This window comes from Misgurnus anguillicaudatus, chromosome 1 (assembly GCF_027580225.2).
Source record: "Misgurnus anguillicaudatus chromosome 1, ASM2758022v2, whole genome shotgun sequence".
In the NCBI taxonomy this organism is placed as follows: Eukaryota; Metazoa; Chordata; class Actinopteri; order Cypriniformes; family Cobitidae; genus Misgurnus; species Misgurnus anguillicaudatus.
Genome location: NC_073337.2, coordinates 20,571,960 through 20,590,237, shown reverse-complemented (window position 1 = coordinate 20,590,237; position 18,278 = coordinate 20,571,960). Strand labels below are relative to the sequence as shown.

At 36.2% G+C, this 18,278-nt stretch overlaps 1 protein-coding gene across 3 annotated transcripts; it reads left to right on the top strand.

Annotated features, from left to right (window-relative positions):
* Nucleotides 1–2,365: 2,365 nt before the first annotated feature.
* Nucleotides 2,366–17,068, top strand: slc26a4 (solute carrier family 26 member 4). Of its 3 annotated transcripts, none has more exons than XM_055190666.2 (22): nt 2,366–3,041; nt 3,299–3,492; nt 4,308–4,506; nt 4,584–4,723; nt 4,814–4,924; nt 7,065–7,264; nt 7,351–7,515; nt 7,616–7,768; nt 8,006–8,088; nt 8,272–8,419; nt 9,370–9,483; nt 9,575–9,652; nt 10,773–10,868; nt 11,158–11,264; nt 11,537–11,606; nt 12,234–12,326; nt 12,584–12,679; nt 12,833–13,063; nt 13,956–14,010; nt 14,083–14,228; nt 14,479–14,562; nt 16,425–17,068. In XM_055190666.2, the coding sequence occupies exons 3-22, from the start codon at nt 4,382–4,384 to the stop codon at nt 16,446–16,448; spliced, it is 2,319 nt and encodes a 772-aa protein (XP_055046641.2). In that variant the 5' UTR covers nt 2,366–3,041; nt 3,299–3,492; nt 4,308–4,381; the 3' UTR covers nt 16,449–17,068. The 3 variants fall into 3 exon arrangements, with proteins under 3 accessions (XP_055046641.2, XP_055046640.2, XP_055046642.2); XM_055190665.2 differs by having other exon boundaries at nt 3,268–3,492; XM_055190667.2 differs by lacking the exon at nt 3,299–3,492.
* Nucleotides 17,069–18,278: the final 1,210 nt, after the last annotated feature.

Here is an 18,278-nt window from a genome sequence, read left to right as displayed (position 1 = left end):
GCGAGAGAGTTAAATAAAAAAGAAAAGAAAAAAAAGTTGAATATTCTAGCCAAAAACATTGAACAACAATAATATGCTGGACGACAATGTTGTTATGTGTGTATAAGTATATATTTATAGTATAGTAAACTATATTATACTGAAAAATACAGCTAATTAAGACAGCATAAGCTGGCCTTAGCTGGTCTCCCCGCTTAGTTTTAACTGGTTTTGCTGGTGTAGCAAGCTGGTCTAGCTTTGTTTTGGTCACTTTTTAAGTTTGTCTAGCTGGTCAGGATGGAAGACCAAACGACCCACCAGCTTTGCCAGGTTGGGAGGACCAACTTAAACCAGCTACCTTCCCTTACGAAAATTAACCATGGTTTTATTGTAATAAAAGTTAAGCATGGTTTTTTTTGTTGGTGTATTTTACTACACTAACCATGGTTTAACTATGGTTTTGAAAACCATGATTGTCAAAACCATGGTTATTTTGTGGTTACCATGGTTTCACTACAGTAACCATGTTTTTTTTTTTTTTTGGTTAAAACTAGGTTTATTTTCGTAAGGGTTAAAACCAGCTACAGGCTTATGCTGGTCTGGATTCTTCAGTAGGGATAGTAATTCTTACACCTTGTATTACTATAGTGAACTGATAAACTGTAGTAAATAGTGTAGTACTTTGATATTTACTATAACATAGTTAAAAAACACGGCAGTATCTAGGAATTGTATTAGAGTTTACTACAGTAAACACTACAATATCTTATTGTATAGTGTAAAAATACTAGGCCTACTGTATTTTTTCATGACGATAACAGCAAAAAAAAATTTACATTAAATTAATTTATTTAAATACATTTAAAATGATAACTTTTTGCTGTTAAAGTGTAGACTGGCTAACACCAGACCAGTCTCATAGAGAATGAGACGTAGTCTGGGCATAGATATATGTGGTCAGGGAACCACATGCTCATTTTCTCGTATTTGAGGCGTGGTTTACGAATGCCCAGAGCTGTTTATTGGGCGCTACGAATGTCTATCAAATTCGTCTGCTCATAGCCAATTGTTTCAATTATACAAGATGACTTATATAGAGCGACATAAATTCAGACATAAACAACTTTTATCGGGTACGTGTGCACACAGCTGAAACGAACTAAACCGGTAGCTGTATATTGATATTGAAAAGCAACACAACTTAGTGGCAACTTAGGTCCTACTCTGTGGCAATCATGTCTTGTCATATCCAAACATCCTTCTTAGATATGAAATTGTTTAACGCCAAAAGTTGCTCTTTTTTTAAATAAACTTGCGTTTAAAAACTACTTAGAAGAACACTATCTAAGGCTGCATTAAAAAGTAACTTCGCGTCTGCTGCCGTGTTGGATAAACAAAACTGCTTCGGTGTGTTGCAAAGACGTCGTCATCGTCTTGCTGCCCCCACCCCATTCTGTGATTGGTTCCCTTTTAGGGGGAAAATGGTCCATAGTTTCCATGCTAGACTTGCAGCTTGAATGAATTTGCGCGCAAGGCAGCATGGGGAAACCCAGGCTAGTTAAAGAGATAGTTCACCTCAAAAATGAAAATTCGACTGGCAGGCGAATTGAATTGAATGGTTAATTCTTGTAAACAGCAAAACTGAAGATTTAAATAAGCAATTTTAAAAGACTACAAGAACAAATCTTAATGTGTAGAACAAATGTACTGAGATCAGAAGTAAGTACTTTGATCATAAACTCCTTCTTATAATCAAACACTTTAAAACTCTCAGTAAAAACACAAAGATGACCATCCTTATTTAATATTATGTGACCGAAATACACACACAAACCTCACCCTTAAGTTACCACACCACCAATTTGCGTTAAACAAATGGCAGACTGTTTAGTTTTTGCGACACCTGACCTAGCTCGATACTGTTTGTGAAGAAATGTGTGCTGTTACTGTAAAACAATTGGTATAGCATTGTGTTAATAATGCAAAGGTTGTGGGTTGTGCACATACTGACAAAAAACGTATAGGCTACCATAAATGCACCGCAAGTCACTTCAGATAAAAGCATCTACCAAAAGTAAAAGTAAACTCTTTGTGAAATGGGCACAATGGAAGTCTCAGAGGACTTTAAAGGCATGATTTTTTGAAAAACACTTTGGAAAAGGGAGTGGGGCCGAGTACCAAAACACACTTGTAGCCAATCAGCAGTAAGGTGCGTGCCTACTAACCGAAATTGTTGCCTGGGTTGCGTATGTGTGGGGCGGGTCTATCAAAAGAAGATCCAGATTCTAGTGGGGTAGATGTGTGTTTGTTTACCTGATTTCAAATGTCAACATTGGCTTTCAGAGATCATGTACCCCCCGCCTTTAACAATTTATCTACGCCAACACCTTACAATTTTTTAAAAATAATGCTAAAAATATCATAACCAAGCACCCATCTCATTTCATACGGATCAGTCTGAGTCAATTCATGCTTACTCCTGTGTTAAAGAGCTGGCTCATGTTCTGAGGAAAAAATCTGGCCATATCTAGACATTCTGTACTGACACGATAAGGTCACGTAGTGCACAGATCATATTGTTCTGTCTAGAGTGTTCAATCGGACCTGAACTAGTCAACATGTACATACGCAAGCACGCACTCAGACACGGATACAAACGCGGTCCACTTTTGACGGAAACAGAATATTTTATCAACCCCCCACATACCTCCTTTTCTTTTACAAACTCACTCGCATGCAACACACACACTGTTACTGACAAATAGATACAAATTCTTTTTAACATAACTAGGGAGGGACGGTCGGCCCTTGTGGGATGAATGCTGGTGGGCCACTGATGTAATTCCCTTCTGCTTCCTTTAGGTGCCTAACACTGATAGTCCTCCCACATCCCAACTCTGCTTATAAATACAACAGAAGGATGCCGGTCCCATTAAGAAAAGAGGAAACGGGTGATGGCCCATCTGCAACCTTGAAACGGACAATATGCATCTGCGCAACTTTTCTCAAATCTGAATTTACATTTTGGGATTGGACAGAGAGCACAAATCGGAAATTGTTAGGTAAGACTTATTAACTTATGCCAATTAGTATTTTAGATATATATTATATAGTATAGTATCACTAATTAATTGTAAGGATTTCATTTGTGGGTACTTTGCGCTCTCAGAATTTAGGATAATGATCTAATGGCCTTTTTCTGGTTCAACTGTGAGGCAGAAACCTCTCTTTGCTGGAGACACAAGCTCCCTTATTAACTGTGTGACTTTGTGCCCACCCCACCTCCAGTTGATCTCTGAGGGGTTTTTAATGTCAATAGGGTCAGTGATCTTAGTGGATACCTGGGAGATTGCCGGTCTATTGAACAGGGAGGTACTGCCAAAGAAAGGGAGAAGGGCTCTTTTGGTCTGGTCGACCAGATTGTTCTGACACAGGGGAGGCAAGAACCTTGAAGTATTTGTTTAGTGTATCTGGACCAGTCATCATAGAGAAAGAAAGAGGGGGAATGAAAAGGTGACGGTTTTTACTAAGTACTATTTTGCACTGCATGCTTACAGACTCTGTTAAAAGATTAATTTTTTTAATTATTTTGGGTGTTTTCTATCTAAAAATCTATACAAATTTGAAATGTTTGTGTTTTAAGATTAAATATAAACAAAATATAACAATTAAAAAAGAAAAAGAAATAAATCTCTTCGGAAAAAAAGCATAGTAATTGCAATAGCAATACTTTAGTACCTGCAACGCAATTTCATTTGAATTCGAATACACATTTTACGAGTTAAATAATTTGTATTCATTTGTTCGACCACACTCGTAAATTTTTGTACAACTTGTTTTTCACCCCTGCGACTTTGGGGTTAGAGGCAGGGTTTCATTATTGTTTTTTTAAATAATCATACCTTTTCGTTTAATTCACTTCGTACGAATTTATACAAATGATCAAATTCGCATAAGATCAGGCTGGTACTTATAGACGGTTTTAGCAGTAACAACACGTAACTTTCGGTAAACTCCGCTAAGAACAAATAACAACAAAGTACTTTAAACGTAGTTTATTTATATAACAAGCAAAATAAACAACAAATAGATTACATAGGAAACCAAAACATTTGTTATTTTCGATAAGGTATTGTTCAAGAGTACAGTTTAGCAACTAGTCAGACCATTAAAAAAACTGAAACCGGAAGTTAAGTTTGGACCAGACGCGTATCGCGTCACCGCACGTGCGTATGATGAACCCGTCTATACATTGAAATCTAAAATTACACTCAATTCTAATGTCTAAAATCTGGGTAAATATATATTTTCTTTTCTTTATTCTACAGATAAACAACGACACACTCATTGAGATTTTAAGATATTGAGATTCAGACTTTCATCAGGAAAAGAGATTTTCATCATGATGGATGAGTGCCAATATCATATATCGCGACCCATCTACTCAAACCGTGTCTTCGATGAGGTCCATGAGAGAAAAGCCCAAGAGACAAGAAGCTTACAAGAACGACTAAGCGAAACCTGCAGGTGAGTTTGATCAGACTCGACTTTATATCATCAAGTGTGAATTTATACTTCAGCATTCTGATATGAAACTGCTATAGATGCAACGATAAATGGGCCGTTCGGAAAATCAAGGGGCTTTTGCCGATTGTGGATTGGCTTCCTAAATACCCAGTCAAGCAGTGGTTACCCAGTGATGTCGTGTCTGGGGTCACCACAGGTCTGGTATGCGCTTTACAAGGTAAGATTCACTGTAAATGACACCTCATAATAGCAGTGTCGCTATGGTGTCATCGCATTTTAACGTTGTTATGGTTTTGCTGTGTTACAGGTGTGGCCTATGCACTTCTGGTGTCTGTAGCACCTGTCTATGGTCTCTACTCGGCGTTCTTTCCTATTCTTTCTTATTTTGTGTTGGGCACCTCGAGACACATCTCTGTTGGTATGTCCCTATAACGCACACCTGATCACAAACTTACATTAGTTCTTGTAAGGTGAGTGAACATTAAAGTGGGATTTTTGAGGTACTAAACAAAATTGCAAAAACAACAGTTTTAAAGGGACAATCAAATTTTTTTGAAAATATCCTAATTTTTCAGCTCCCCCAGAGTTAAACATTTGATTTTTACCGTTTTAGAATCCATTCAGCCGATCTCCGGGTCAGGCACTACAACTTTTAGCATAGCTTAGCACAATCCATTGAATTGATTAGACTATTAGCATTACGCTAAAAAATAACCAAAGAGGAACTGTACTCTTATTCTGGCATACTAATCAAGGACTTTACTGCCGTAACATGGCTGCAGGAGGTGTAATGATATTACGCAGTGCCCGAAAATAGTCCCCTGCTATTGAAAGTTACTAAGGGGACTATTTTCGACTGCTGCGTAATATCATTGCGCCTGCTACAGCCATGTTACGGCAGCAAAGTCCTTGATTATTTACACCAGAATGAGAGCCATATCTGCATAGAAAATCACAACTTTTACTTTTCCGTCGGTCTTAGTACACGATGTAACTACAGAAGAGTCAAGTTTTAAATAGAAAAATATCAAAACTCTTTGGTTATTTTTTAGCGCGATGCTAATGGTCTAATCAGATTCAATGGATTATGCTAAGCTATGCTAAAAGTGTTACCGCCAGACCCGGAGATCGCAAAATGGACTCCAAAACGGGGTGTCCTTTTAATGTTTTATGTCTCTGTCATTGGTCTCACAAAACAAGTAGTCCCACCCCAAGCTTGTTTAATTGGCTGTTGTCACAGTGTTTACAATTCTCAGAAAAAAACAACTTATAGCGTGCCGAAGGATGACATATTTTTGTAGGTTAACCCGGAAGTTAGCGGGACACTGGTTTCCACGATTTGTGAAGTCAAAATTTGCCTTTTTATATTTTTAGTAAATGCATTTACACAATATTAATAAAATTTGTATTCATCTGTGAAGATTAACATGTTTGAAAAAATGTGTAAGTGTTTTTAACTTTTGTTAAAGGGGACATTTCACAAGACTTTTTTAAGATGTTAAATAAATATTTGGTGTCCCCAGAGTAATTATGTGAAGTTTTAGCTCAAAATACCATATAGATAATTTATTATAGCATGTTAAAATTGCCACTTTGTAGGTGTGAGCAAAAATGTGCAGTTTTTCGGGGTGTCCTTTAAAATGCAAATGAGTCTCTCTACTATGATCTCTGTACTAAAAAGCAGTGCTGTGGTTGGATAGTGCAGATTAAGGGGCGGTATTATCCCCTTCTGACATCACAAGGGGAGACAAATTTCAATGACCTATTTTTTCACACGCTTGCAGAGAATGGTTTACCAAAACTAAGTTACTGGGTTGATCCTTTTCCACATTGTCTAGGTTGATAGAAGCACTGGGGATCCAATTACAGCACTTAAACATAGAAAAAGTCAGATTTTCATGATATGTCCCCTTTAAAGCTTATTTTTTTGCGATAATCCATAAATCTTTTTGGGAAAAATGAATGGGCTTTAAAGCAAGTGAACCAGTGTCTCGCTAACTTCCGGAGTTTGCCTACAAAAATCCCTGCGGCACTCTATTGTACAAAGGCATTTATTAAAGAGTAATATTGAAAAGAAATGACACATTACATTTTTAAGCTTTAGTAAACTAATAACCTTATACAAGGACTCTAATAAAAAAAATTGTCAGTAAAAAACAATATTAATATTTCCATTAAAAATCTCTATTTAAATAAGTGATCCTGTTTAAAAATGTAATTCTAAACTTTCAAGATTAAAATAATCTGGCATGACTTATTTACCTTATTCACTTAAAGGAAATGTATGTAGGATTGTGGCCAAAACTGGTACTGCAATCACAAAACTTGTGGCTAAAACTGGTACTGCAATCACACAACTGGTGGCCAATACACAACATGACAACATAAACATCAGTTGAGGGCTGCAACTCCACTTTTTAAATGACAATAGCCTGGCCGGACCACTGTTGTCAGTGACAAAAGTATTTGAAATGAAAATGATTTCTTAATGTTTAGTGACATATCAGGGCCATTTTATGATTAATTGATATACATTTCTTACATACTGTTCCTTTAAGGTCCATTTCCAGTCACCTGTTTGATGGTGGGCTCTGTAGTTTTGACTTTTGCCCCCGACGAGCACTTTCTGCGGCCGGCGAACGTGACAGGTGCGAACGAGACCTTGACAGACATGTTGATGGAGGTGGACGTGGAGGCAAGAGAGGCACAGAGAGTCACGCTGGCTTGCACCATGACCGTACTGATTGGATTATTTCAAGTAATGCTATAGGACACAGAACTTAAACCATCATAGATCAATGTTATATTTCATAACTACAATATTTCAACTTTACTTTATTCCAGGTGGCCATGGGTTTCATGCAAGTGGGGTTTCTAGTACGGTATCTATCAGATCCCCTCGTAGGAGGTTTCACGAGTGCTGCTGCCATTCATGTCTTAATATCCCAGATTAAAACCATCCTATCTATTCCTACACACAATCATAGTGGATTCTTTTCTATTGTTTATGTAAGTATCCTAAATTTTTAGCATCTTCGCCATGTTTTTCCTTACTGATTATATGGTTGGATTAAATCTTCATGCATATATTGTTTCTCCCATGATCTAGACTCTCATCGATGTGGGTAAGAACATTAACCAGACAAATGTTGCAGACCTGGTTGCTGGATTACTAACAATCTTCGTAATTATGACCGTGAAAGAGGTCAACACAAAATATCAGAACAAGATCCCAGTGGCAATCCCTATTGAAGTGATTGTGGTATGGGCTTTAGTTTTTTATAAAAAGCCTGTGTTATTCTACTCACTTTAAAAGACAGTTCACCCAAAAATGAAAATTCTCTCATTATTTGCTTATCCTGAAGTTGTTACAAACCTGTATACATTTCTTTGTTTTGCTAGACATATTTGTAATCAAGCAGGAAACAGAAGCACCATTGACTTCCATAGTAGGAAATAAAAATACTATAAAATTACCATCACTTTTCTGTTCTGACAGACAGTGCTTGCTTCTGCAATCTCTCATGTCATGGTTCTGAATTCCCAATATGGCGCCAGCATTGTGCACAGCATCCCAAGAGGGTAAGATCACTTCTCCTGCTTCCTGAAAAGTAACTACAGTATTATTATTCTCATTGTAAAGTTACTGAAAAGACAACAAGAGAGTAGCTGTTATTTCTGAAACATAATATTGACAGACTGTTTCAAAGTTATCATGTCTACAATAATGTTAATACTCACAGTATTTGTATTTGTGTCCCACAGGTTTGCGCCTCCCCAGCCACCGAATTTAGCGATAATTGGGAATATTCTGGGTTCAAGCTTTTCCACAGCAGTCGTTGGTTATGCGGTTGCAGTTTCGGTAGCGAAAGTCTATGCTGCAAAACATGACTACACACTTGATGGCAACCAGGTATGTGTTGGCAGAGCATAGCAATGCAAAGGTTGTGGGTTTGATCCCAGGAAACAATTAAGTACTGATAAAAATTTATAGATTGAATGCACTGTAGGTTGCTTTAGATCGAAGTGTCTCCCAAATACATAAACGTAACATACATTTTCGTATGAGCATCAGTAACTACCGTTTAAAAATGTGTGGTGAATTAGGAAGCTTGCTTGAGGGCACGTGAAGTACTTTTTGAGAAATAAAGGTCAAACTAAACCTCTCCCACAGATGGAAAAATAACTCAAACATGAGGGAGATACTAAAAGAGCTCTGTAACCTTTTGAAGTCACTTTCACCGGCCAAATCAAAGCAAATTGTAGAGTTTACCACAGCAACCAGTTTACTGTCTGAGCTATGGCCTTTGGGTGCATTAATCTAATATGTAGTTCCTTTAAAAACAATTAGATTATGAAAAAAGCACAGAACAACATAATTCACACAAAAATCTAATTTAAATGAAAATTCATAATGACATTTTATGAAAATTCTCATTATATTCTTATTACTGCAAAACGTTTTTATTTGAATAAGCATAAAAGTAGTAAAATGTCACAATATCAAAAAAATGTACTGGAACAAAAATGAGCTTCAATTAAATATTTTTGTTCATATTTTTTTAAAAATGTGATCTAGGCAGGTTTTGACAGGCATTTTAGGATCACAAATGTTAAAATAAAAAGAATTCTACACTATGTGTTTATGTAATTATTAATTCACATCACAGCTGCTTCCTCCAGGGGGCGCACATTCACCAACTGCATGCAACTACACGAATCTTAAAATATTTGCAGATTATATGCAACAAAAATCTGAATTATGTTGTTTGATTCTAGTAAATAGAAGACAATAAGCTACATATTTATCATAAAATTTCTGATTAAAAAATGATCTTACCTACACTTTTATATTTATATCAGGAGCTGATAGCTTTCGGTGTCAGCAACATTTTTGGAGGATGTTTCTCGAGCTTTGTGGCCAGTACCGCACTATCACGGACCGCGATACAGGAAAGCACAGGGGGGCGGAGTCAGGTGAAAAGCATTGTATTCATTTTCAACTATTTCACATCCATCTGTGTTTATACAAATTATATTTAACTGTGTTATTTTTTCATCATTGCAGGTTGCTAGTATAATCTCGGCTTTGATGGTCTTGATAGTGATCTTGGCTCTTGGGCCCTATCTTCAGCCTCTGCAGAAGGTATGAGAGGAAAAACCTTGAGTATTAATGTATATTGAAATATCTGTAAAATCTTTGCATATAGCCATACAATAGTTCGGCAGGTACATCATTTTGATTTAGCAGTATAAATAGCAAAGATTTGAACAGTGCATTTAAAAGGGGGTCTTAAAGGGATTGTTCACCCACATAAAAAAATCATCATGTACTCATTCTCTTCTTGTTACAACCCTGTATACATTTATTTGTTCTGATGAACACAAAGGAAGACATTTTTAGGAATGTTTGTAACAAAACCGACCAGAAGCGCCATTGACTTCCATAGTATTCTTTTTTCCTACTATGGATGTCAATGGGACTTCTGATCGGTTGGATACAAACATTCCTCAAAATATCTTCTGTTGTGTTCATCAGAAGACATTTATACAGGTTTGTAACAACATGAGAGTGAGTACATTATGAAAGATTTTTTATTTTTGGGTGAACGATCCCTTTAATAGTTCAGAGGTCTGATTACCTCCTTATGTGTTTAATAGGGCTTTATTAAACATTTATTTATTATTTGGTAAAATCCTCTTTATTTCTAATTACGAATATTGTGTCATGTTAGGTCAATAACAGCAGGATGACAGGTCAAAATTATGGTTTAATACAGCAAAAATGTATCAGAAATACAGTCACTATTCATTGTGCATTAAAGGGGACTTTTTCCATGGTTACGTGCTATAATTGGGTCCCCAGTGCTTCTATCAACCTAGAAAATGTGAAAAAGATCAACCCAGTAACTGCAAGTATGTGAAAAAATAGTTCATTGAAATTTGGCTCCCCTTGTGATGTCACAAGAGGATAATACCGCCCCTTAATCTGCACTATCCAACCAAAGCACTGCCATTTAGAGCAGAGATCAGCTCATTTGCATTTAAAAGGACACACCCAAAACTGAACATTTTTGCTCACACCTACAAAGTGGCAATTTTAACATGTTATAATACATTATCTATATGGTATTTTGAGCTAAAACTTCACATACTTTACGTACTCTAGGGACACCAACGATTTATTTTACATCTTCAAAGTCTTGTGAAATGTCTCCTTTAAAGAACAGAGACTTATCTTCATATTCTCCTTCGCTGTCCCACAGTCAGTGTTGGCCGGTATTGTTATAGCTAACCTGAAGGGAATGTTCATGCAGATGTCTGATGTGGCTGTACTCTGGAAACAGAATAGGACAGACTGTGTAAGTATCATAAAAAGACTGATAAACAACAAACATGAGATGAAGGAGATATTTAAAAGAAACACTGAAAATAATGTAACATACAGTTTGTGATCTTATTGTGTAATAATATGTAGGCTACCTGTTTTGAGATCATTGCAGTAATAAATAAAAAAATGAATCTAAAATACTTGGCCATTAAAAAATGTAATACAACTAAAACTTTATTAATAAATGTCACTGCGTTTAATAAAATATACCAAGTTAGGTTTAAAGGGATAGTTCACCTATGAAACATTTCTTTCTACAGCTCATCTGGATAGCTACATGCCTGGCATCTATCGTACTGGGTTTAGATGTGGGCCTGCTGGCAGGCCTGGTATTTGAGATGGGCACAGTGGTGGTCCGAACGCAATTGTAAGTATCAGTGGAATATTAGATTTATTTTTAATTGACAGAATTTTGGCATTTTGGTCGCCTGATTTTGCGAGCTGCAGGCCTGGTGGTGATGTTTCTTGCGGAAACACACAGGGTTCAATGACCATTAAGTCAACTAAGGTGTAATAACAGTCAATTATTCGGTTATCTCTGCCTTTAAAATGATGAAACCATAAATTAGTGACTATCTAATCATATAACTTAACTAGTGGCCATTTTAATAGCAAAAGGTTTCCTTTTATTTCATTCAGCCCTTCCTGTTCTACCCTGGGAAATATGCCAGACACGGATATCTACAAAAACATGAAAGACTACAAAAATGTAAGATGTGCACTTAATGTTGATTACATTGTATTACTTTTAAACAGTACTGTGCAAAAGTCTTAGGCCATCATGCCAAATTTAGATTAGTTGTTTTTGTAATGTTATAGTGATCATATATAATTGTTTCTCGGTCTATTTAATAGAATACATCCAGAAAATACAGGAAATGTGTATATAGTAATAAAAACTGTATAAAAATGTAAACTGATGTGTCAAGTTTTAAGGGTAAACTCCCCTTCCACTTTAGCAATAGCAGGAAACTGCAGGATCTCTTAAACCTAAATAAAAGGAAATCCTAATTTCTAATTTTAAAGAAATTAGTATTTTTACTTCATTCTGCTCAAAAACACTCAAGATGTGTTTAGTGCCAAGAGAGGTCACATTAAACACTGACAATGCCTAAAGAAGACATTTAGTCCTGAAATTTTTATTTTTTCCTGTATTTTCTGTTTGTATCTTAATAAAATAGATTGAAAAATAAATATGGATTAAAACTTCTAAAACAAGTGGTGGTGGCCTACGACTTTTGCACAGTACTGTATATCATAAATTATTTTAAATATACTAATTTATGTGCAATATTTGTTTATTTAGTCCTCTGCCTTGACCTATTTTTATTTTCAGATTTCAGAAATTCCTGGGATAAAGATTTTCAAATGCAACTCACCTATTTACTTTGCAAACATTGACTACTTCAAAGATAAATTAAGAGATGAGGTGAGTTTATGTTTTTTTAAATCTCATTTTTTAAATATCAAATAATGAAGTCTGAAATGCTAAAATGTTAATATATAAAACATAACACTAATATATATTATTATGCAGTATTACTGTATACAGTGTAAACATACAAACAATATTTATTGCCAAGTAACAATACATACTATTAATAATGATAATATAAGGGTTTCATCATATACAACCCATTAATATGTAATATTAACAAAATTACAACTATAAAATGAATTTTTCAGGTGGGTTTTGATGCAGTACGTGTGTTCAAGAAAAGAAACAAAGCACTGAAGAAGATCCATAAACTGATTCAAAAAGGAAAACTAAAGGTTACAGAGGTAGAGATGCTGAACAATTCACTGCTGTATTTATAATTTGCGTATGCAAATGTTTGCATTACGTATACGTTTTTTCTCGGAAATAAAACTAATACTTTGACACATGGCATAATATCTGCTAGATCACTAACCTGACACCAAATATCTTCACAGGATGGTTTGGTACCGGTAGCCTCAATGGGAGTAGATAACAAAGCCTTTGAAAGCGAACAGGGTCCTGAGCTGGTAGATGGGACAATACAGCCAGATGTAAAGGTCCAAGTAGATTGGACATCAGAGCTGCCTGTTAAAGTGTCGGTACCGAGGGTCCACATCCACAGCCTTGTGGTGGATTTCTCTGCTGTCTCATTTATAGATGTGGTAGCTGCAAAGTCCCTTAAGCTGGTGAGTTATCTTTATTGCACCTAAGAAGAACATTCAAAGATATTAAATTGTCACTCCTAAGCATTTTTCAACATTCGCATACCTACACTGTCAGAAAAAATGGTGAAAAAATAATAGCTGTCACTGGGGCGGTACCCTTTCAAAAAGTACATCTTTGCAGCTAAACAGTTCATAGTAGTACCTCAGAGGTACATATTGGTACCAAAGATTGCATATTAAAACTTCTAAGGTACATATTCGAATCGTGTCAAATGTATGCATATACAGGGGCGTAGGAATTAGTTTAACATTGGGGGGGGACACATATCGGAAACCTGACAGATCCATTAATGGCTTGAACAGAAATATGTCATAAATGAACTACAGTGCAAAACATTCACCAACATACTTTATTCAGGCATGAAAATGGGTTAGGTGTGAAAATGGTGAGAAGGATACCCCTCTAGGGGGGTCTGGGGGCATGCTCCCCCGCAAGAAAATGTGCTTTCAAAATAAAAGCATGCGAGTCAAATATTTTTCTCCTCCGCAGTATAATTTTTTTTTGGGGGGGGGGGGCAAATGTGACTCCGTCCCCCCCCGGTTCCTACGCCCTTGTGCGTATATGTACCTAAATGGTACATATTAGGAACTTTTTAAAGAGTACTGCCTTATGGAGTGACAGCTGAGATCAACCAACGCTGGCTCACCCAGTGGAAAGAATTTTGGGGTGGGACAACTTCATTATCAGACCAATGGTAGGTGGATGAGGGGTTCAGAGAGTGTATTCATTAACACTTATTTGGTAAAAATACAAATACAGTGTCTTACATCAGTTTTGTGTGTCCTATTTGTGTATTGTAATAGTCCTGTATAAGTGTTGTAACACGCATGCCATTGTCTCTCATCTTTATAGCTCATCAAGGAGTTTATACGAATTGGCGTTAGTGTCTACATCGCAGGCTGTGATGGTAAGATCTGGTTATGATGTTATAAACTGTGCTCAGGACAACCCAACTCTGGTAACTCTCCTCATGTTACAGCTGAGCTTGTCAGGAGAATGGAAGCCCTGTCCTTCTTTGATGAAGAGGTCACCAGAGATCTGCTCTTTATCACCATCCATGACGCCATTCTCTTCATCCAGCTGGAAACCTCCAGTGGAAATGCATATGATCATTTAGCTGACAAGGTAAAAATAGGATTTTGTTAATCGCCCTTTGAATTGACAATACATAACAATTAATGTTATCCATTGTATCTCTACCCATAAGAAGGAAAAATCACAGATGAGACCTCTTTAACTTCTCCTAAACTTAAACGAGATTAAATAGATAACACATGGAAACTTTTGCTTAAGTAATACTTTATACATATTAATGCAAAATATTGTAGTATGCTACCACGTCATTCTGAAAATACCCTATTGTTACTCTGTTTAGATTTCCCAGATGCAAGATGACAAAGTACCACCTCCATTTACTGAAGACGATGACTTGATTGAGACCTATGACAACCAGCACTTGGTGAGCTCCCATTATCTGTTGTTTCATTGCATTAAAGATGCCAAAGAATGCATTGAAATAGTATCTTAAATTGTTCTCTGATATCTACATGAATAATAATGTTGAGCTCTGCACTGATTGGCTGTTTCACAGAGCTGCTCCTTTCTGTAGCTTGTGTGTGTGTAAATAGACCTTGGGCCCTAATCTAAGTGCATTGTCTAAAACGCATGGTGCATGGTCTAAATGGGTGTGTCCGAACCCACTTTTGCTAATTTAACGACAGGAAAAATGGTTTGTGCGCCAAGCTCACAGTCTAAAAGGGTTGTTCCTATTCTTATAATGAGTAATGGGTGTGTTTTGGGCGTAACGTGCAATAAACCAATGAGAGTCTCAGCTCGTATCCCCTTTAAAAGCATGTTGTGCATGGCGCCATGCCTATTCCCTATTTAGAAAGCAGAATTTGTAAACTGAAAAACTAAGCGGAAGAAGAAGACCACCAGTTTAAGATTACAGCCGTTTTCTTTCAGTCATGGAAGTAAAATTAGCAGGCTTTTAATAGCTGTAAATGTATTGATATCCTACATAATCATCGTAATCTCATAAAATAATTTGCAAATATGCAACAAAAGGTTTGTACTCTAAAAATACTTTATTTGTAACAAACAGGAGATAAAGAATTTACAAATGTGTGGAGAGTCATTTCAGAACTTAGAAAGCACTGTTTTTTTTTTAAGTATTACTTAAAAATGTTTCTCATCTCACCATATCCACAGGTACAGAGTCATCATATACAATAAATCTGTGAGGTAGCATTTAAAAAAAAAACATTTAAAAATAGATGCATTTGTTTAAAGCAAAGCATTTATATACTTACCAGGCTACAGGTGACGCAGCTCTTTACGCCTTTTAACGTCTAATAATCGGTCCTCATTTATGTCAAAGACACACAATAATAATCGTTTACATTTTAATCGTTTAATTTTTCGTACTTAAAAGCGTTTCTGTGCTGCTGCGCATCCACGTGTGTGATAAGCAAATGTGCGTTGTCATCCCGTTTATAGGTGCATATTTCAAACGCGCTTATTAAATAACAAAAACAATATTGCGCCATAGACTTTAGACCAGGTTTTAGTTGGTCAATGGCGCAGTCTATTTTAGTTGCCTCAAAATAGCAACATGTCAACAATGCGCCTGAACACACCTCGTTTTCAGACCAGAACGCCCATGGGCGCAAAATTGGGCGCAAACGCATTTGCTATTTAAACAAGATGGCGCTAAACAAGTAAATGATAATTACGCCGCATTGAAACTAGCAAAAGACACCTGCGTCGCTCATTGCGCCGGGTGTATGATAGAGCCCATGATGTTTGAGTCTGTATCAGACGAAGATGAGGAATAATCAATTGTTTGAAAATTGTTAATGGATGTTTCTAAGTAATAAGTTTATGTTTTTTCAGTATGGACCTGCAAAACTTAACTGTTACATCAACAGCAGAACTTCAGCCTAAACGCTAGCATATAGCATTAACTAGCATATAACACTAACTCGGCAGTCACAACTTTGTTTTTAGCACTGTAACAACATTGTAATTAATTTAATGTGAAATTAAGTTTTGGGGCGTACATCACGAATGTAATTTCACAGTCAGTGTTATGTTGAGATTGGTTTGTTTTCCAGCCACCTTTTGCATGCACAAGGTTTAGGTAGGAAGGAGGAAACAATTGTGTTTGAGGCTCACGATATGTCATTGTGTCATGTAGAACTCATATTATTTATCTATGTTTTCCATTCTATGGCACCTTTAATGAATGTAATCTGTCTTATCAGACAGCAGATAACTTAAATCAACAACCCATCAAACGAGTATTTTGTTTATCTCCAGGCTATTCATGGACTTTCAAACTGAGGATGAACTTGAATCATGCTCTTTCTTTAGTTTGGACTCACTGGAAAACTTCCTATTCATCTTCCGATGTTGCTATACCTTTGTCCCGGAGGAATTTAAACTGTGGAGCAAAGAGACAAGAAAGAAACCAGTTCAGAATTTTAACACAACCTCAAAATCCAGCCGTTTTACAGTAATAAATAATCCTTAATAAATTTTAAAAAAAATGTACAGCCTAATTTTTGAGGCACTACAGGAAATCAAGGATATTTGATATCTTCTGGAGGTTTGTTCAGCAGTAGACCCACAAACAGAGAGTTTTGTTTGCTGTATACTTTATGAGGATTAAAAGGAGGACCTCTTCGATGAATCCAATGGTGGAGACAACATTTCTTATGAAAAACTGTTCAATGAATGAGGAACTGGAGTCTTTGTATCTGGAAATAAATTATGTGAGTTACGTGTTGTAGTGTTTTTGCTGTTTTTTAAGAGTTGGCTGACCCTAACTCAGAACGGATGTTATCTCATTTTCAGTTAGTGACACATTATAAGTAAATGCTAACTGAGTGACTCAAACCTAACGAAAACACTAGAAAGTGAAAACTTAATAAAACAGAAGCAGAACACAAATACTTTTATAAAACATGATGAATGAATTACATGTAGACCATCATATTATTATTGTGGTGGCCAATTTTAACTTTACGTGTTTGAATGAGGCATTTTAGGGAGGCGTGGATGAACCTTCGTTTTGAAAAAGAATATCTCTTTGATTTTGAGACTTTAATTTGTAAGACCTTATGGATCTTCTATACGCACAAACAGCTTTTAACACTCCAAAGACAAAGGAAAACACGAAATCGCATCATATGACCCCATTAAATATTTCCATTCCCTATAATAACGAAGACCACCTAAAATGTTGTCACAGTTTTTGACATCTTTCATCATATTTGTTGGAAACATCTGGCACTCCCAAATATAGCCAAACCTGTACACACACATTTCAGAATGTGACATAGAGACCCTTCTCTTAAGATGAAACAAATTACGAGCTCAAACAATAAAGCTCTTGTTTAATTTTTGTTGACATTCCTGCGTTGCTCTATCTGGAGGTCTTTTGTGTACTTAACACATTTAGCAACAGTAACTGAGTTCATTAAACACACAAGAAAATGTGTGCCTGATTCATAGACTCGCCACTGACCTCTCATGCACTGCGTGACTCCGGCTTTCAAAGGTAGGTAGTATTAAGTCTTTCCTCTAGGATCTTAAAATCTAGGAACTTTAAATCTAATTCCTCCAAAAATGTTAAAGACATACAAGGTTACTAGAAAAAACACTGAACGCGTTTTATTTGATTAGCTAGTTATTTGTCTAAGTCCCTTAAAGGGACAGTTCACCAAAAAATGAAACTTCTGTCTTTATTTACTCATCCTCATGTTGTTGTTAACCTGTATGAGTAGGAAAAACAAACTATGGCAAACTAAGTTGGTGGGTACCATCAACTGTGTGCGTATCATCATTTATCAAAATATAAGTTTTGTGTTCAACAAATAAAGAAACTCATACAGGTTTAAAACAACATGAGGGTGAGTAAATGATGACAATATTTTCATTTATTATCTATTTAAATGCAAATGAAAGCAGGTCACCAATATAACCTGAGATATCAACTATTATCATCTTCTAGTTGATTCCAAGAAACTGTATCATCTTCTCCCACCAACCATTTGTGATAATGGACTCAGCTCATCTATTTACAACGTATCAGATGCTTCTGAGTGCCACAAATATCAAAGAGCCGGAGAAAACAGAAGCATAAACTAATTCGATGATAGAAGCTGCAGG

Coding starts and splice junctions, on each gene's coding strand:
- slc26a4 (XM_055190667.2), top strand. CDS start 4,382: ATGATGGATGAGTGCCAATATCATATATCGCGACCCATCTACTCAAAC. Junction 4,507..4,583: donor CGACTAAGCGAAACCTGCAG/GTGAGTTTGATC, acceptor AAACTGCTATAG/ATGCAACGATAAATGGGCCG. Junction 8,420..9,369: donor ACACACTTGATGGCAACCAG/GTATGTGTTGGC, acceptor TATTTATATCAG/GAGCTGATAGCTTTCGGTGT.